Below are 21966 nucleotides of genomic sequence, written 5' to 3' on the forward strand. Positions count from 1 at the left end.
GGGAGGTTGACAAGTTCCCAGCAGAATTTTGATACTGAATTTGTAGTAAAGGAAATGGAAATAGTGGTTAGATATATGACTCTTTTGTTTATTCCTTACCTTTTGTTTTTGTTATCTATTCATCCTAACAAGAAAAGTAGATAGTAGTAGAAGTAGAAAAAGAAGAAGAAGAAGAATTGAAAGCTGTCTCTGATCGAATATTGAAACTAAGCTCCTTCAAAATAGTTGACATGAGAACCGATCCGTTAGAACTGTATACGGGTGAGAACCAATCCGAGACCGCTTTTGTTTAATTCATATCCAAATTAAACTTAAGGATTGGAGGTCTAAAAGAAGTGGATGACATGAAGCATTAACAAAAAGTTTGTTTAAACTTGAGGATAAGGAAGTGGATGGCATGAAGCATTAAAACAAACTTTGGCCTGATATGGTTCACCGCACATACAGGATAAGAAACTAAATTTTGATAGGACATGATTTAAAAAAGAAAGAAAAGAAAACCCTCAAAAAAAAAAAAAAAAAATGAAAAGAAAAGAATAATGATATCAGTGCATGGAGGCCATTGTCAGACCATTGTCCGCTAACTCTCGGTTCAGACAGCATAAGTTGGGAATGAAGCCTTTTTGATATATCGATGCCTGGTGGAAGCATCGTCAAATTAAAACGACAGTGACTATTTTTGGCAGGCCATACAGGGGACTGCGGCATATGTTGGTATGTCGATCACAAAGAAGCTTTCACTGCTCAGTTGTGGTCTTAAAGAGTGGAATAAGAACGTCTTTGGTATGCATTGAGGAGTTGCAGCTTGAGATAAACGAGATTGATAATCAAATAGAGACTCGTGAATTGTCCTCAGAGGAACTCAATCACTATGTGGTCAACAAAACTTCTCTATCTATTTTGTTTCTCCACTCCTTATTTTTAATTTTATACATAAAAAACGAAAAGATGGACATAAATATTATTGGAGACAAGTTTCAAGGTCAATGTGGTTGAAATTGGAGGATAAAAATATGAAATATTTTCATGCGAGTGCTTCTATGCGACGAGAAAGTAATTTTATTCATCAAATCTTGCTTAACGAGAAGTGGCAATACGGGCCGCATGAATTAAATCTGCTGCAGCAGAGTATTCTCTCAACATTTTGATGATAAAGCTGACCATTTATTTATTTTCTCGAGGCAGAATTTTAAGAAGGCGTCGGAGGAGGAAAATAATAAAACGTTAATAGCCCCATTTACATTGGAGGAAATAAAGAACACAGTTTGGAGTTGTGCAGGAAGCAAGGCCCCCGAGCCTGATGGCCAGAATTTAACTTCATTCGGAAGTCCTGGCATTTATTTGAGGCTGGTATCTTTAATGCTCTTGAGGTATTCTATGAAATGGGCAAGTTGCGACAAATTTCTAACCCCACATATGTTACCTTGATGCCGAAGGTATCGAGTGGTGATAGCTTTGAGAAATTTAGACCGATTAGCATGGTTGGTGCAATCTATAAGATTTTCGCTTAAGTCCTAGCACAAAGATTAAAATGGGTGCTGCCCTCGGTTATTAGTCTCACGCAAACTCCTTTCATGAAATGCCAAAATATCTTTTATGGATTCTTGGTGACGTTGGAGTTGATCCACAGTTTGAAGAAAAACAATTTATCATCCATATTGCTCAACCTGGATTTTCACAAGGCTTTTGATAGTGTGAAGTGGTCCTTTGTGATGGGTGTGATGCGCAATATATAGCTCCATAACAATGTTCGGTGTAAGTAGATTTTAAAGTGTATTTCGACATTCTCCTTAGCTCTCTTTATTAATGGATCACCGACAGATTTCTTAAAGCCGTAAAAAGAACTTTGTCAAGGGGATTCTTCGTCTCCTTTTTTTTTTGATTGCCGTTGAAGGCTTGCTTCAATTATATGAGAATGTGGTCTCAATCGATATGCTTAAGCCACTTGAGGTTTGTTGATGATTCTTTAATTTTTACACATGTTGCTCTAGAGATCATATTGTAGGTTTGAAGAAGATTTTGTTGTTCTTTGCTTCTGTGTTGGGATTGAAGATTAACTTTGGCAAGATTTCTATTGTCCATTTAAACTTTACTAAGGAAGCAGAATTATCTTTGGCCGGAATTCTACAGTGCTCAGTACGTAGGGCAACATCCAATGAACTATCTCGGACTTCCTTGGGGTGGTCTCCATCTAGATGATCAACTTGGAATTATGTATTTGATACAATTGATAGAAGATTAGCTGGTTGGAAAGGACCATTTCTCTTGGTAGGTGGACGCTTAACGCTAATCAAGTATGTGCTTGCAAGCCTCCCAACATATTATCTATCGATATTTAAAATTCCTTACGAGGTCACTAAGAAAATAAAAAACAAGCTCATGAAATTCTTTTGGCATAGAGTAGAAGGACAAGGTCTATTTTATAATAAAGTGGGACGATGTTATCCGTAGTAAATTGTAGGGGGTCCAGGGATAGGTTAGATATTGGACAAGAACAGAGCTATCTTGTTTAAATGGGTATGGAATTTTGTAAAGAACGGTAATGCCACATGGAAGAAAGTTTCGCGGCATAAACATCCCCGTAACAATGAAAAATGGATTTGGCTTCACCGATTTGTAGGGAGGTTTTTTCTATTATACATGAATCCAAGGGTTGGTTGTTCTCCAAGATATCTATTGAACTCAGAAATGGGTGCTGTATACCCGAAATAAAACATAAAGTGAAAAAGCATAGTATTCGGCTTAAACAGGATAATTAAAATTAAATATTTATTAATTCCAATAAAAATAAATGTGATTGTGGGGTTACGGATTCAATGAAAACCTTGGATTAATATTGACAAGAGTATTAATTGAGTTTACAATCTTTTGATGATTTGACCTTGGATCACTTGACGACAGCAGTTGTAGAATTTGAAAGACTTTTTATACGTATTTGTCTTCATCTTTTGACATAGACTAGGCCATCTATTTATAAGCTGAGAGGGAACTCATTCTTTTACAGCCTCTCTTGTCATTTAAATTTCAAATTCTTAACCAACTCTCTACATCAAAAAAAGATATCTCTAATTTATTCTTTACGTGTTAATCTTTTCTCTATCTTTCCGTTAGTTTTGGATATGGCTGACTAAGTCATACTCTTGATAAGCTTTGACGTAACTTTGACACTCTGTCAATATTGGACTTGTTCCTCCTACGTGATGGACTGAATGGGCTTTAGAAGTTGTCTTAGTTTAACATGTTTTACCGTTAATATTTGAATGCTTGTGGGTTGACGACTCTCAAGTTACACAAGAGGGTATGCGGTAGGACAAGGGGGTCTTCGGTAGGCGATACAGCATGTGGACTTTTAGATAATTTGGATCGTGTCGTCGTAGGTCCCTCCGGCTGAGGATCGACCAGGTATGTGCAGCGGCTCCATGCCCATTGAGAGCTATGCGCCCAGGGGCACGGACACCGCCGGCCTCGCCCTCCTGAAGAGGTTGAATAGCCCAAAATCGAGGAGACCTACGGCCTCACAACTGTACAAGTCGCTTTCTGCACTGACAGTCGAAGTCAAACCTAAAGGTCTCCCCTATATAAAGATCCCTCTCGGATGTCGAAAGTAAGCCAAGACTTACACTTAGAGACACATAAGAGATTAAGGGCATTTACACTCTCTCTCTAGAAGTTGGACACTTCCCTCTCTAGACTTGAGATCCACCACGAAGTCGAGAGCCTCGCTAGGCCTGGATAGGCCGTAGACGCTCAAATACTTCTCACCCCCCATTCTGTCCTTAAACCGAAACCTAACTCGGAGACTGATCGGAAAGAGGCACGTGCTCTCCATCTTCTGACTAGTTTCGAATCACGTCGAAACATTGGCGCCGACTGCGGGGAGTTCGTAAAAAGTCACCTTTTTCAGCATCTAGTCTTCATCGAGTTTTTCCAGGTTCCAACATACAGTTGCCTTTTCGAGTACTTTCTGCATAAGTCTCCCAGGCTTACCGCCGCTGTCTCTTAGAGTATGAGGATCAGGACCGCTAGTGCCGAATCTGATCCGAAATCGAAAATCGCGTCAAAACTAGTTGTCTCCGAGACCGAAATTAGAGATCTTATCATACTTCCTTTGAGTAGCAAAACGATATTAGCATAAGGCCCGTGAGACCTGCTAGATATGCCAATGGGAAAGCACATGACAATAGTTTGAGTCACTCCTCTAGTTCCTCAAAAGGAACAATACATATTGCGGTTGATAAAAGCCTTGCTCGCAGCCCGATGCCTTCGGCTCCATGACCTGCTCCATTACCTAGGCACGCCAAGACTCAACAACCACATGAAGCTACATCACGACCTCAAGGCCAATCCGCCTGGTCATGCAGACCCGACCAAGACCTTCGACACATAATGAGGAATCGTCATGCCCCAGCGGGGTCAGAGTCGTTTGACGACGTACGAGAACTTCTTGACAGAACTAAAGAGCGAAGAATAGCAGAGGAGTCACGACGTCATGCTGACATCCCTCTGCCATATGACATGCGTAGGCTCAAAGAGAGAAACCGTCCTAATCAGAACGATAGTGGTACCCATATGCAGATGTCCGTTTCTCCTCGGCCTCGCTCTCCGCAATCGCATAGAAGCGCTTCGCGACTCGATCGATCGCTTCGACTATTGAAAGAGGAAATCCAACACCGCGTCAGTGAAGAATTAGACCGAAGGATGCCACCCTCTCCATCACGAAGCCCGACTGCATCCTACTACAACGTCTTCGCGCAGTCGTACTACCCCTCACACTAATTTGCCCAAATGCTGGGAATGCATGGATATTATATGGCCAATCCATCTACGGTTGCGCATAACGGATTTCCAACTGGCTACGCTATGTATTATAATACTGCAAGCTGTGCTCCTCCTCCAACGACCTAGCCGAGAACCTCCGCTCGGTCAGACCCCAATTCCACCCTGATCGGGGACACAATAAATTTGATTACTCGATACGACACACCGTCCCCGAGGGCGCCGAGGAAGGGAAAGGCCTGTGCCGCCGCTGGCCGCACTACAACGCCTGTCACAGCCCTAAAATTTTCGGAGGAAGACCTGGTGGGTATCCAGTTACCACATTCTGACTTGTTAGTTACCCCAATGATAATAGCCAATATGCCGGTCCTGAAGATTTTAGTAGACGACGGTAGCTCCATTGATATCCTTTACTACCGGGTGTTCAGAGCCATGGGTCTGACGAACTCACACTTGTCACCATCATCAGGACCGATTTACGCGATAAATAGGGTCGAGATCTCCGTGAAAGGCCGAATATGGCTCCTCGTGACCATTGGGACCGAAGCTCGTAAAGCCCTGCAGATGATCAATTAATTGATTATAGAAGGCCTTACAGAGTATGATGCGATTTTCGGCTGAAGAGGTATATCGGCTTTCTCCGGCATGACATCTTTTCTCTACCAAGCTTTTAAGTTTCCCACTTCCGGTGGTATTGGTACTGTACGCGGTACCCAGGCCGAATTTAGGAGACGTCGCGCGGTGACCGTAGAGTCAAAAGTGCACGACGGAGTAGCCGATCCCTCAGAGCGCGCTTTGCCTGCCCGACCGAGAGTCGTTAGGGGGCAAGAAGCATCACATCGAGCCCATAGACATTCCCCAACCACGAATCACTATGTCGGGGACGAGAATATCGCCCCTCAAGACAAGCTGACGAAAGTCACGACGTAGACCCAGACACGTCGGGCCCAAGCCGAGGGGCCTATCGAGATCATGTCCAGAGGGAATGCACCAGAAGGGACTCAAGCGTTGTTGTTTGATGCCCCAAAGTCTTTTATATCCGACAGCCAGGTCCTATCACACGGTACCAGGAAGGCAAGAGTCATATCTCGAAGGTTTGTAAGTATGGCTTCTAAATCTCTGGCTAGTTATTATCCTAGGACTGTTGGAACTGGTAGCCGTAGGCATTGCTTAGAACAGTTAGCTCCTGCGCCCAGTTTATTCCAGATAGTACTGAACACGGGAGAATGCGCTTTAGACGAAGGGCTCGATAAATCCCCCCGGCTAATGGTTCCCTAGGTAGGAACGAGTGATATTTCTAACGAGTCTAAGATTATTTCCAGAGTGCTGGAGTTGGAAAGCATGAGAAGGATACAAGAATGTACCAACTCTGATAGAATTGAAAGCCTTCAATTCTCCGACGCTATCAAAAGATTTTTTGAAGAAACCCCCGAAATATCGGGAGTACCTCTGGAAATCGGGGCGGCGTCCCCCTTCTCTTGGTCTACCGGCAATGCCAAGAGGAAAGGAACTTTCGTCCATCTGCCCTGCCATTTCTATCATGGCCTCTGACTTATCATCTAGTAAGGAAGAAGAGCAGGCTCTAGGACCGACATCGTATGCCGAACAAGCCCATTCAGAGGCCGAAGCCCGCTGCCCTCAATTAGAGGAATTTACCTCCATTTTGGCCAGGATTAGACGGGAGTCAGAGCTGTCTAGCCCCAATCGGACGCCCATAATAACCATTCCAGGAGATGCTAATGTCCTAAAGGACTCCCAAGCCATATATAAAGAATGCCAGTCTGACCTCATTGAGCCCGTAAAGCAGGAAGAAAGCACTGGGTTTCTGGCCGAACACATTCTCGACTCGGCTTATAATTCTTGCCAACACCCACCAGCGAACAACTGCAGACTAAGCCACCGATTAAGAGGTACGCCCACCTCGACGCCTCTCTTTGTTCCGGCGAGATAAGAATTCGTAGTCCCAAAAGGTCAAGATATTGCTTAAGAGCTTAAGCCACGTTGAACACTTCCTTTAAGACAGGACGAATCCAGTAAGTCCTAAAACAAAAAGGTCGAGTCGAAGGTTAAGAGTTATGGCCACACCAAAGCTTCCTAGTACTTAGGCAAGGATCTTCACGACATATAAGCAGCAGAAGCGGATAAGCCCTTGGTTAAGAGGTACGCCCACACCTGCGCCCCACACGAGACTATAAAATAAAAAGGTCAAGATGTCGATTAAGAGGTACGCCCCACCCGAGTACTTACTCATACATGGAAAAAATCTGATAAGTCCTAAAGTCGAAGGTCAAGCCGAAGGTTAAGAGCTATGGCCACGCCAGTACTTCCTCATAAATAGGCCAAGATTCTAGAATCCTCAAAAGATAAAATCACGGAATAAAAGCCCTAGAACCAAACCGATGATAAAATACATTCCACACATGCAAACTTTACGAAAGTCTAGAAAACAAAGCTGGTTAAGAGGTACGCCCAACCCAGCATCAAACGTTGGCAAAGAGGTCGCCTAGACCGAAGATCATTTTGTTCGGACGATAAAAAGAGAACTAAGACTTGCGGAAATAAAAGAGTAGCACGTCGACTAAGAGCTACGGCCACCTCGACACTCAATTTAATAATGTAATATTGAAACCTCGAAACAACAACAAGAGTTAAGTCGTCGCTTTACCAAGATGAAGCTGACGGTCTCAGTTGATCAAAACAAAAACTCATAAGAGCAATCCGTAACTAAGGCGTCGATTAAGTGTTGCGGCCACACCGCCGCTACCCCTATGTATGGGAAGAAATCAAAATCTAAGTCCTAAGCCAACAGAGTGAAGCTACGAATTCGCAAAAGCTAAGCCATCGCCTGGCGACCAAGGCTTGTTTTTGTTGGGACAGGCATAACACAGAGTCACTAGAAGCCGAAAGCTATGGCGAAAGCTATGAGCCAGCCTCAGACATATAGCTCCAAAAGTCAAGCAAAATGAAAGCGAGTATGCAAAAAAGGAAAGTTTAAGGAGTAAAATTCAAAAAGACGCATGAAGCTAAGCTATTGTATTGATGGAGTCAAAAGCCCCGCCGAGGCAAGTATACAAAATTCGATATCTACAAGGCCAACTGGCCGATATCTATGGCGCGCAGGTCAGGAAAGCTAGAAAAATGACGACATGCTAAGTATCTGAAAAATCATGCAAGGCCGAATAGATTGGACTAATCCAGATGTTCTTAAGGAAAGAGTAACAAGCCTCGCTCGAAATTTGGTGGAGGCAATATGACACCACGACCAAGCGAGAAAAATAAGGGAATTGTGCGACCGAAGACGAGTCAATCTGAATCGAATATAGTTTCACCGCATCTCAAGCCTCCTTCTAGCTTACCCGCATACGGATTCCAGATCTTCCCTACAAGTGCCAATTTAGGAAAGGCCACTCCAACAACCGACACGGCCTCACTGAAGGCATCAGCCTTTATCGAGTCTAAGATCCCTTCCATAGCATGACGGGCGTCCCCCAGGATTTTGCTTGATTGTTGATAGTCTTGGATAACCACCCTTTCTTCTACATCGATCCGAATCCGCGTCCGAAGCTGGACATTCTCCTTTCGAGCCGCATCTAGATCTTCCCTCACGGTTTGAAGGACTCGTCGTTGCTCCTCATACCTCCTCAGGATTTCTTGGGTAAAATTGACAACCTGTAAGAGAAAGAGAGAGCCAAGTAAGGCCAATGCCTAAACAGTCGGCCATTTAGAGGGAAAAAAAAAGCCAGAGCATAGATAGGAAGAATGCTTACCAGTTTGTTGTGGCTAGAAGCTCCATCTACCACTTTTTGCCACTCCATGGCTTCCAAAACCCGCCGACCGCCATCAATTATAACCTCCGCCATCCGCGGCACGACTAAAAACAAGTCATCTTCAAGGGTAGTGGCATGGGTCGCTTGCCATTTGCAGCTCATCCCAGCCATCACCAAATGTGTCCCATCTCCGTTGGAGGAGTTGTGGCATGGGTCGCCTGGGTAGACGCTGCCGCTTGTATGGCCCGGTGCAGTCCCCCTCTCTTTTCTCGCTTAGGACGACAGGATACGACATCGAGAGCTCCCTCGGCTTCTTCAGGACCAGATAGTCCATCGCTTCGCCAGCTGTACGATAAAGAAAAGGGTCAGAGCCACGAGGCAATAGCGGATGAAATACGAATTAAATGCACAGGAAAGGCTAATGCCGCAATACCAATAAGGGTAAAAAAGACTCCCCACGAACCCTGACTTCGCTATCAAAAATTCTGGGATTTTCCATCCAACTGAATTTGAGTACTTGCTAGACTCCAATCACGCGGCTCAGATAGTGATCAAACCTAGTAGGCGGCAGCTCCTAACAATCCGCGTTATAAATAGACTCCCTCGAATTTTCGCCAGAAGCCGATACCACCCCATCTTATCGAGCCTTGACGCCGAAACCTGAATAGGAGTCTAACCCCCTCGATGGCAAAGCATAGTTTCATCCTTGACTCCGGGCGCCGTTTGAAGATAATGATCGGCCGAAGCATAGAAATTCCCAGTACAAAAAAAGCCTGACCATATAGGTCCCTTGAGCAAGCCCCGCGTGATTCATGACTGAGTTTTTATTGGGAACCCCAGGTTTCGGACGATCACCACACGCCTTATACGACACTTCGAAGATTGAGAGCATTTGAATTCGCGTTGCACCTGCCAAAAAACTAGCTCAACCACGCGGAGGTAAGTGATAAACTCCTTACGATTTCTAGCTCAGTCTTTGGTAGTAGTTCGCGAGCTCGAACAGCCCCCACGTACGTGGCCGGCATCCCAAAGTTGCCAACTCGTCGGACTCCCGAATGCCCGTCTAAGAACAATGTCCACCGAGTCAGCTCACCACAAGATGGACCGCTTAGGCTTTCGATCCTGTTCTAAGAAGGAACCCAGAAGCAGCAGTTACAGAACGGTCTTGAGAGCGCCGCCGCTCGCTTAAGTCTTTGGAGATACGGTCTGGTACGAATCTACTCGAAAACAGTTTGCTACTTTGACCGGACTGTCTGTGAGACATGGCTACACTTTAATAAAAGAAGGAAATAAAGCCGAGAAGAAGAAAAAAAGAAAGATCCTAGATCTGAGATCCGAAAATAGAATCGGCTCCTTCCCTATCTCTCACTAACAATGGCGAACACCAAATCTCTAAAGATGAAGAGAAAATGGAGAAGAAGAAGGCTATTTATAGCAATAATTGGAAATGTGATAACGAATACCGAGAGTCCGAAGATGAAGAGACGTCTTGGTTCAGCGAACACTCGCCACGTGAGCAAAACATGCACTGACATTTCCTAGTTTCGTGAAAAATCCTTTTGCCTATCCAAAAAGGGCTAAATGAGACGTCCCCTCAGTTGCCACATTAATGATAACTGGGCAAAGACTGCTGGACTCACAAAAAGCATCTCAGAAGAAGTCTTTTTACAAGATAGAAGACAGACAATCTGCCTACCAGAACGGACAAGTCAGGATTCGAAATTCGAAGCTCAACACAGGTTCCTTCCCAAGAGAAGTCAAGCGAAGCCGGAGACTAAGACCCTCACGCCCACAGAGGCTCAGGGGCACGTCAATCAGAGCAAGGACAAGGCCTATACCAAACTGACACAACTGAAGCAAAAGGATACGACTTCAGGCTTGAACGAGAGCCACAAGTCTAATAAAAGCCCACGACGAGCCTGTATTTCTTCCACGAGACCGTACGCTCTCCTGCAAGAAAGGGGGCAAACGACACAGTATGGGAGATTTTAGGTAATTTGGATTGTACCGTCGTAGGTCCCTCTGACTGAGGATCGGGCCAAGTACGTGCAGCAGCTCCGTGCCTTTTGAGAGCTACGCGCCCGGGGACATAGACATCGTCGTCCTCCCGAAGAGGCTGAAGAGCCCAAAGCCGAGGAGACCTACAGCCTCACAACTCTACAATTCGCTTTCAGCACTGACAGTCCAAGTCAAACCTAAAGGTCTACTTCATATAAAGACCCCTCTCGGATGTCCAAAGTAAGACAAGACTTACGCTTAGAGACACATAAGAGATTAAGGGCATTTACACACTCTCTATAGAAGTCGAACACTTCCCTCTCTCGACTTGAGATCCACCACGTAGCCACTCGGCTTCGTGGTGAGCCTCGCTAGGCCCGGATAGGCCGTAGACGCTCAAATACTTCTCACCCCCCATTCTGTCCTTAATCCGCAACCTAACTCAAAAACTGATCGAAAAGAGGCGCGTGCTCTCTACCTTCTGATTAGTTTTGAATCACATCAAAATAGTAGGGCTGGAGGGTCTCTAGTAGGACAAAAGGGTCTCCCATAGGGCAAGAGGGTCTTCCTAGGACATGATCGTCTTCAACACATATGAAGAATCTCCTTATTTTTGGCATTCTTTAGCAAATTTTACCCTAAAATTGCACGTGGTGCCATTTCATTGATCGATAAATTTATGTGTCTACAGATGCCCCATTTCAAAATTTTTTTGCGGGCATTAGTTGACGATGTGTCATAGCGGCGAAGTCTCGAAACTAGTTCAATGCTTTTGAGTCTTTGATGTACTTTCGATTTGACTTGCATATGCTTCAATTGATAAAGCTTTGCTAGACCATGTGATGATTTTCTTCTCAGGGTCGGAAAGAGCTTTGATTTTCGGTGAATAACTTGAAAAGTATATTTTGTAGTAGTTCAAATTCTTATGTTAGAGAAAAACTTCGTACAAGTGGTTTCAACTGTAATATGTGATTGCCAAAAGGTTGAAAGTTTTAATTTACCCCGCACGTGGAGCTTCACTTGGTTTTAGATTACCCTCACCGCATAGCTTCTTTTGATGATAGTTTTTCCTTCTCGCGGAGATTGATTTGAATTTAGTTTATCCTCGCCGCGAAAATTTATTTGGTTTTAGTTTATCCTCGTCGCGGAGATTGATTTGATTTTAGTTTATCCTCGTCGCAGAGATTGATTTTATCTTAGTTTCTACTCGTCGCGGAGATTGATTTGATTTTAGTTTATCCTCAACACGGCGATCGATTTGATTTAAGTTTATTCTCGTCGCGGAGATTTTCTTTGAAATTTTTATTTATCCTCGTTGTGGAGGTTGATTTGATTTTACTTTATCATCGTCGTGGAGTTTGTTGTGAATTCAGTTTATCCTCATCGTGAAGACTGATTCGATTTTAGTTTATCCTCATCGTGAATATTGATTACGTTTTAGTTTATTCTCGTTGCGGATATTGATTTGATGTTTTTTTTTCGAAATTCCTCCATGTATATCATATTTAGACGAGCTTTATTTTCTTTTTATTTTTTTTGAACTCGTGGATGGCATAGATTGATCGACTGGAAACTCTACAATTCAGTTTGGTGTGTAATTCAACTTGGCTGGCATCGAATTAGAGGCCCTATCTCCCAATTGTTTGACTTTCGAATTCAATATAGGCAAGGTGGTTGTGCTTTACTGCATTTTAGTTATTTGAAGGGTTGAACTCGTTTTGTTCTCTCTTCGTTGAACGACACAAACGTAGCAAAGTAGATATTTTTTTTGTTTCTCCTCTTCTTGACGATAATATGTTCACTGCATTGTCTCTTCTCCTCTTTTTTGTTCGATTCACTTTTAACTGTCGATAGGTTTTGTGTAGAGTTACTTTCGGCTCCTAGTTCGGGTATGTTTAAATAGAAGCTATCATGGAAAAATTATTCACCATACTTCTTCTTCTCCTTCACTCTATACGGTAGTATGATGGTTTGAATTTTGTTTTATATATATAATCAGGTACCATGGAATCCTTGTTAGAGAAACTGATATTTTGAGCTTTACTTTGGCATTGAAACTCCATTGTTAGGAGTTTATAATTTTCTTTCTTCGAAAATTCTCATGTTTGGTAAACCTAAAAAATAATTTTTTAAATTGGTCTGTGGTCGTGTCAAATAACCTCGAGACAGTATATTTGAGTGTCAATGAGTCTCCGAACGGCATCAACCAGATCTCTGGACGATGTCAACTGAGTCAATTATGTTTCTGGACTATGACAACTGGGTCTCCGGACGATGATAACTAGGTCTCCAAATGATGACAAGAGTCAACTAGGTCTTTGGACTATGACAACTGGGTCTCCGAATGATGTCAACTAGGTTTCTGACTATGACAACTGGGTCTCTGAATGATGTCATATGAATCGATTTCTGTGATTGTACTCAAAATATGAAATCTTGAGTTGCCTACATATCTTCACTAAGAAGAATCAAGTCATCACGTAGTTCATGGGTAATAACCTCGATTTCCCTCGCAATTAAACAATTTAGTCTCATGTTTAGGAGGATGGATTATGATGATTTGGATGATTTTTTAACTACACTTAGTGTAGAAACCCCAAGCTGCCTACATGTCTTTACGAAGAAAAATCAAGTCAACACGTAGTTTCCGGTAATGCCCTCGGCACATAGCAAAAGAGCGTGTCACTATTTTTTTAGTTTTTTTATTTGACAATTTTTTCTCACAACGCCATTTTTGGTATTCATTGCAAGTTGGCTCTCGTGTAGATAGTGTCATTTTACGAGGTTTTTGCCGTTTACCATAAACTCATGAGATGATTGATAAAATGATAATGGGGATGTGACTAAACCCCTTTTTTTAGGCTACCTACGTATCTTCACGGAGAAGAATCAAGTCAGGCGTAGTTCATTTTGTCCCTAATGCTTAGCCGAGGGATTCCTTGATCTTCTTTCAAGGCTAGTATCGCTTGAAAATTTTGTTATTTATTAGGCTAAAATCGACAACAACTTTTTTTACTTCATATTCATCATAATATTTTTGCCACTGATGTAGAGCAGAGGTGACTATGTCATATTCATGCATCCATTCCTTACTGAGCAACATGTCGTAAGTTGTCTCAGAATTGATCACTTGGGATGTCACTACCGATTACATTTCTCCGAACAATAGGTTCAAGGAAATATTTCGTGTGACTAACTACTCTCCTTGATTAAAACCCCGAATTTTTAAATAATTGCCCTTGAGTCCACCTGTGGGGATGCCTAATTCTTCTATCATTCACATTGGCATGATGTTCACTATTTACCCATTGTCAACCAAGATCTTCTTAATGTGACGCTTTCGGATGTATTCATGTGATTGGCATTTCTTTGCGCTATCTTCCTCTGTCACTTGGCAGCACTATCTTAAAACATGTTGGCAGCAGTGATTACTTTCATTTCCCAAAGAGTTTGTCTTTATTTCTAATTTCGTCATGGAAAATAGAACCATCTCAGAATCTACTCGATGTCACACGTCCAACTTATCTTTTATCTTAACCATTAGAGAAGGAGTCGTCAAGAGTTCAACGGGCTGACATGTGCCGAACTGTACCTTTTTTCACGTTGTTGGTGAAGTAACCTCGATAGATATATAGTTTGTTGTATCAATATCTTCATTAACTAAAAAATTTCCTTCTTCAATTAGGGCCTGAAGTTTTTCTTTGAGGACAAAGCACTTTTCCGTAGCATTTCCAATGAGACGATGATATTTACAATATGGTCGTTCGTCGTTTTCTATACTGACTTCTTCCATCTGTCGAGATTGTTGGAGCTCAATGATATTTTCTTCTAAATAGTTGACAAGCATCCTCTCGACCTCATTGTTGGAAAAAGAATAAAATTTATTAAGCTTCTCCTCAAACTCTAGCTTCAAATTCCTCTATTGTAGTAACTTATCTCATCCTCCCTTCCAGTATGAATATGTTGTTTTGGTTGATTTAGATGTCGTTGAGGCAATGGTCAGCATCCCTACTTTGACTTTGATTTGTGTAAGTATCTCGTTGCCCTTGTCGATTGGGATGATCCCTCCTTAGCACTTAGCTTCAAATCTTCATCTGCTTTGGAAGCTTTAATATTGTGAACTCTTGGAACGACTACGGACATGCTCCCCCTTCAACTACTTATTATCTTACTTAGCTTCCAATGTTTTACACATCTTCATAGCTTCCATCTCCGAGATTGACTCTTCACAATCTAAACTTAGAGTTTTCTACCTTTTGACGTATTCATGGACATGCTCCCCCTTCAACTACTTATTATCTTACTAGCTCAGACTTAGAAACAGTCCTCTTGATGACATAAAAGTTTTATATAAATGCTGATTACATTTGGTCCGAAGAGTCGATGGATCCAGCCTTGAGTTTGGTGTACCGGTTGAACGCGCTTTCACGAAGGGACTAGACAAATTGTTTTCCAGGAATGTCGATTACATTTGTTGATGGAAGTTTCCATAAATTTTTGCAAAGTGGTGAGTTGCTTATCTTAGACCACATTTGCCATCATTACGTTAAAACTTGAAAAGCCTCTGAAAGATCAACATTGTCTGAATTTTACACATTGTCCTCTTCGGCGGTAGGCTCCAAGTCACCTTCGTCTTCTTCTCCAGCAAGCATGTCTTCCTTACCCACGACAGGCTTCGAGTGCCCTTTGTCTTCTTTTCCAGTAACTAGGTCCTCATGTTCCGTGATATGCTTGAAGTCCATTTTTTCTTCTTTTCCAGCAAGCATGCCATCCTCTTTAATGATAGGCTCTGAATGGCCTTCTTCTTCCTCTTCAGCTAACTGGTCCTCTCGACATTTGCAATTTGGAATGGTGGGTGGTCTTCAGCAAGCTTTTCCACAAGAGACAAACATTGCATCTTCCAGGTCTTCAAATTTCTAGACTTGAAAGTGTGGCCGTTACTCCTAGAGCGGAGAGAGGATTACTTTCTTTAAGATGAGATGTGGGTGTGACTCACTCAACATCACTCACCTCAGCAGGCGAGTTAGTAACAAAAGTAACATATTTGTCCCTTCCTTGACGAGGCTCCTCGTGGGATATGGATGGGTGATAGGTGGTGCGGTTTTGACCACCTTCGAATAGTTCTTTGTTTTTTTTGACACCAATTGGTGTAGAAGTTAATTTGACAGGGTCTCTCCTAGTCTTAGAAAGAGTGTCGCCATCAGTTTTGGTCGACCTTGCTATCGATTCTTTGGAGGAAGCTTTCCCTCCGTATGTCTTTTTCTTTGCTGGCTTTCGTGGCGCTATATAAATTTTTGTTAGATGAAAGATGAGAAGTTGAATTTGTCCCACCGGACGTGCCAATAAGTAAACACGAAAAAAACAAAGTGGAAAAGCATAATATTCGGCATAAACAAGATAATTGAAATTAAATATTTTTATTAATCTCAATAACAGTATATGCGATTGTGGGGTTACAGATTCAATGAATTCCTCTAATTAACATTGACAAGAGTATTATTTGAGTTTTCAAACTTTTGATGATTACGTCTTTAGACCTTGTGTATCGGTATGAAGAAAACGGTGGTGGTACGGCTGGCGGATCATTGGAGCTTAGTTCACTTGACGACAGCAGCTGTAGAATTTGAGAGAGTTTTTATACATATCCAAAGGTGTCTTCCTCTTTTGACATAGACTAGGTCATCTATTTATAGCCTGAGAGGGGAACTCATTATTTTGGAGCCTCTCTTGTCATTTAAATTTCAAATTCTTAACCACATCCTCCATATCAGAAGAAGATATCTCTATTTTATTCTTCACGTGTTAATCTTTCTTTGACATTCTGTCAATATTAGACTTGATCCTCCTACGTGATGGGCCGAATGGGCTTTAGAAGTTGTCTAAGAACATGTTTTGTGGTTGATATTTGTATGTTTGTGGCCTAATGACTCTCTAGTAAGGCAAGAGGGTTTGCGGTAGGGCAGTAAGGTCTTCGGTAGGGCAAAAGGGCCTCCAGTAGGGCATGAATAATCTCTGTGTTTCTGGCATTCTTTAACCAATTACACCCTGAAATTACATGTGATTCAATTTCATTGATCGAAATAAGTTGTTTAATGCATACATAGAACGATACCTAAAATGATAAATAAAATGAAAATAATATGTTTTCATCATCAGACCGATGGAGACAATGTCTATCGGAGAATTTCTTGTGAGGTACATGGGTACACCCGATACCATTTAAGTAATCCGTTGTGGTGCGTATGCTTCGTAGTGAAGAATTGGAGATAAAATATCTAAAGTTTTCTTTCTTTCTTTGATCTTTTGATGTCACAAAGTTTTTATTGCATAAATCTACAAACAAAAAGATTCAACTTATGTAAAAGCTAGTGACATTTTAGCAGTAAATCTTCAAATAATTATTCTATCAATGGATGTATTGTCTCAAATATAAATTTAGTGTAACTTACTTAATTGTTTACATCAACAATTTAGCACCCCAATAATTTAAAACGTACACCTGTATTTCTGGAAATAATGATGATGAAAAGTTAGTTACTACACAATGACAGTGCGTACAATATGGCGGAATTTTCTACAAATTACCATCTTCATGTTAATGTTGTGCAATCATGAATCCCTGCTTAAGCTTAGCAGGGAAATCTGTAAAGCTGTATTCGATCTACCCCTTTTTTAGTTGAATCCTTTCGTCAACTCACTACAAGAAATTGCTTTACCTAATTAAGAAAGACTTCCAATGGAATAAATGATCATCCACGCAAAAACATTGATTCCTTTTCATCGTACATTTTTCTTCACCTTTATTAATATACGGCTTACAAGTTGCGTCTTTCGTAAAATTTCACAAAATAATAATAATAAAAATTTTACTTATTTCTGGAAATAAGTGATCGATCGAGGTCCCCTCATAGTAATATTGATTGAAGCTCACAAAAGTGACATGTTTGAAGCACATTAATTGTGCCAACTCTACCAATTGTATCTTGATCACGTCCTTCTTAATTAATTCCCACAAAAAAATAAAAAATAAAAATACAATGCATGAAATATGGATTTACAATTATAAAATCTCATTTTCAATAAAGATTTAATGCATGTATGTATGTATGTGTGTAAAGGTAGATTACTGTATAGTCTTATTTTGACGTATTCTATATAACATTTAATAAGATAATTATTTCGTGTAGCTAATTTAAAACATGTGCGCTACGTACGATAATGGCTTCCAGTGTTATGAATTATGATAATTTGACATAATTATAACTTAAAGACTGTTATTGAATTCTACTTCCGTCCTAAAATGGTGTATATATATATATTAATAAATTAATAAAGGAAGTTAATTATAAGTAAGCTATTATAGTATATAATCAGAAATGACACAGTACATAAAATTTTAACCAAGCTAATTACTACGTAGTATTTTAATTCCCAAAAAAATAAAATAAAGGAAAAGAAACACAAGGATCTTATAAATTTGTTGCCGGAAAAATTACGGGACCAAAAGGTACAAACTGAATTATTAGAAAATGTACGTAATAAGAGATTGTAATATCAAGATCGAGTCTTGATTCGAAGTAAAAAACCTGAATAATTGTATTTTAGTATATAGATTAATGGTGTATAAGAAGCTCGATTGTCTCCATCCCGATGCTAATTATCTAATGCAAAAGTCCACATCTGCATTTAACTCACAATGACTTCTCTTCACTTATTTTTCTATTTCTCCCTCTCTAGCTAGCTAGGGCACTACGTGTAACTTGCCCATTGGTCAAAGAATTTTGTTTCTTGGCATGAAATTGTAAAATTAAAAGTTTTATATGATATTATGCATCTAATTAATCTCTCTTCGATTCTCAAAATAATAATTTTTTCTTGACTAAATGATTAAAGTATTTTCACATGACGTCATAAATTTACTTTTTGAAAGATCAAATTTTTTATGAATAAATTATTATATTAGATATATAAAAAAATTAATTTCTTTTTTCTGTTGGGATATCCAATCTTAGACTCACAAATATTTCACCGAAAGGTCAATAAAGCTTTCACATGTTTCCCTCTTGCTTATATAATTTCCCCCGAAAGAAAGGATCTCCATAATTTTTTCTTACTTGATTTGTATGCAAGAATTACGTGACACCTTTCCCATTCTTACTTATATGGCCATTATTTGTTCTTTCACTTTTCAGTAAACATACACAAATTAGAGAAATAAAATGTATATTAATGGCTTTGAGTATGTTTATAATCACATGGAAATTAATTAAAACCCTATATGTCACGGCAAAAAGGTATACACTAGTATAGTATAATATACAGCTAGCTAGGCCGGCTCACAATTAATTAATTTCAATAATTATATATAAAGACCATGATTCATAATTTATTTCTGTACTGAATTATTGCTTTCAAGATTTATTTATCATAAAGAACAAAAAAATATTGAACTCAAATTCTGTGGTGGTAATTTGAAATTAAGCGTACGTGTGGCCTATTAGTTTTAGCTAGGTTACATTTTGTTAGGTTGAACGTAATTTACATTTTCTGATCGTTCCTAATTAATGAATAGAAAAGAGATTTGTGAATTTCTCTAGTCTAGCCATTAAGGGAGGTTCTATCAAATATTTGGATTTTTCTTCTCGCTTTCACAAGTATTTTCTTCTCAAAGAAATATCTACATGCTACCATATGCATTCATTAAATTAATTAAACTATTTCATTATTTTACCATTTTAACATAAAAAAGAACTACACTCATGATCATGAGAGATACAAATCAACAAAGAATTATATATGCTTAACTCAATTAGATTAGAGAGACTCATCTAATCATACATTCCAAATTCTTGGAAGATTAATTAAACAATAATTGATTAGTTCTTTTTCCATTTTGGCCCAATTTGCCATTGATCAATAGCTTTGCCATTGATCATCAAAAGCTTAAACTAATTAAAGCAATAAAAGGAAACACATAGCAATTAGAATATTACGCTAGAATATTGAAGAAAGTTCCATCATCTCTTCCACATGACTAGTTGTTTCATCATCCAACAACAACTTCTCAAGAAATGTGAATGGAGCATTGCCTTCTGACTTCTGTTTCCTCTCCAGCGCCGCGGAAACCTGAAAAATCTTGTCTTCAATCGCGGAATTGAGCTGCTGATCTTTCGCGTGCAAAGAAGTAGAATTATTGGACTTATCCCATCCCGCATTGTTCAAATTATGATCAAATGACAAAATTGACTCAAATTCCTCATGTGAAATCATCTGATCATCGGCTCTTCCTCCACGCTTCTCCTCTTCCTCCTCCGATTTAGGCTGTTTGTAGCTACGGAGAGAGGTGTTATCCGCATTATTATCATCAGACTTTGGTGATGATGATTTCATCCATCCTTGAAGAAGACGAGAAATGTTTTCAGTGCTCGAAGCATAAGTAGAGGACTGATGATTTGGCATTGGAGTAGAGAAATCTAAGCTTTTCGACTCATGATCACATGATAGTATAGAATGATGACTGGTGGTTGAATCTAGTTGATTTTGGGGGTCCAAATTAATTGATTGAAACTTGCTGAGTTTCTTCTTCAAGTGTGTATTCCAGTAATTTTTAATGTCATTATCTGTTCTCTGTGGAAGATATGTAGCAATTGCTGCCCATCTGTCCATCAATATATATAGCATGAAAAAAATCACTATTATTCATACACAACATGCACTATTTAATTAGAAAAGGTATATGATTAACAATTTATTTTATATACAATTGTATGATGATCAGATAAAATAAATTCAATATGTAAAATTAAAGTAATTAATTTAATAATTAGGAGGGTAATTGAATTAATTACTTGTTACCCAACAAGGCTTGTAAGTGAATTATCATTCCTTCTTCTTGAGGAGTGAAGTTTCCTCTCTTGATTCCTGGCCTTAGGTAGTTAGTCCATCTAAGCCTACAACTTTTGCTGCACCTTAACAATCCTTTTAAAAAAAAAGAATATGACAATATCAATCCCACAATATAGCATCATGCATGATTGGTTTATTGATATTTTTAGTGGAGAATAGGTGTACAATACTAAAAACAAGTACTTATATATGCATAGATCAAAACATAAAAAATGAAAGAGTTAGAATTTACCAGTATTTGTAGGCACAGATCTCCAATTACCAGGACCATGTTGTTGAATGTAAGAAACTAAGATGATGTCTTCTTCAGGTGTCCATGGACCTTTCTTTATCCCAATTTTGTCACAGCATGGAGGTCTTCCCATGGCTTCTTCCCACCTAGCTAGTTAATATATATAATTTATCTCTCTCTCTCTAACTCAGCCTCTAAACTTCCATGGAGCTTTCAAATAGTAGACATATATACATACATATGTTTGTACACATACATATATATTTGTATATACATGCATATATATACATACAAAGTGACTTTGAGATCTACCAAAATGCTGAGTCACCTGATCACTTATTTACTAACTTTGTTTATTTTTCTCAACAATGTTATATTTATTCTGAATTATCTACTCTCTAATTAATTGTCACATTTTTACGTAAAATATATAAAATAATAGTAGTGATAATTAATTAGGGACGGAAGATATATATATAAATTTTTTTAGTAATGTTTTCTTGTGACTAAGTTGAAGTTATCATGGATTTTTAAGGAAAAAAAAGTCGAACATACCACATTCAAAATTACAATCACTAACACATGTCATATTTTCATTTAATATTCTTTCCGTCTCTCGATACATGTTTTTTAAGATGTTGATGGAATAAGATAAAATAAAAAATATACCATATTTCATCATATTTTGATCTAAATTATACATGAAAATAATTTATTTTATGACAAAATAAAAGGTCAAAAAAATATATATATTGAGTGATGGAGGAGGGAGTAATTTTTTATCACGTAAAATTGGGGACATATAATATGATCATTTTTTTTCTTCTAATTGTTATTTTTTAGTTTACATGTAAGTCAATATAAAAAGCAAGTGTCAACTAAGAATGTCTTCTTCGTGTTTTTTTTCTTTACTTTGTTTTTTATTCCTTTTAATTTCCTGGCTCACATGATAGCACTTGATAATCATGGGCAGGCATCTTCAATGTTGTTTTTCTTTGTTGTTGTTTCTTTCTCTTCTTATGAGGTTCCCAAATTAAATGCTTTACGTATTATTGGGCTCGATATATAAAATTACGCACATTCCCCAGTCTGCTATTTTTACACAATTACTTTAAAAGAAAGAAAGAAAGAAAGCAAGTTTAATTCAACCATTATTTTTAATTGAAATTTAAATTTTTTACCTAACAAACTAAACTTGATAATAAATAAGACTCGATTCTGAACTGATCAGCCCTGTGAAAAACTTTGAAAAATGTTTATCATTGAGAAAATAAATTAACTGAACTG

At 39.4% G+C, this 21966-nt stretch overlaps 1 protein-coding gene across 1 annotated transcript; it reads right to left on the reverse strand.

The window, feature by feature from the left end:
• Positions 1 to 19535: 19535 nt before the first annotated feature.
• On the reverse strand, positions 19536 to 20812 carry LOC139883794 (transcription factor MYB60-like). Its single transcript, XM_071867923.1, has 3 exons — positions 20680 to 20812; positions 20390 to 20519; positions 19536 to 20199 (listed from the first exon to the last, which is right to left on the reverse strand). Exons 1-3 carry the CDS (start codon positions 20810 to 20812, stop codon positions 19536 to 19538), a joined length of 927 nt encoding a protein of 308 aa, XP_071724024.1.
• Positions 20813 to 21966: the final 1154 nt, after the last annotated feature.

This window comes from Rutidosis leptorrhynchoides, unplaced genomic scaffold (assembly GCF_046630445.1).
Source record: "Rutidosis leptorrhynchoides isolate AG116_Rl617_1_P2 unplaced genomic scaffold, CSIRO_AGI_Rlap_v1 contig450, whole genome shotgun sequence".
NCBI lineage: Eukaryota > Viridiplantae > Streptophyta > Magnoliopsida > Asterales > Asteraceae > Rutidosis > Rutidosis leptorrhynchoides.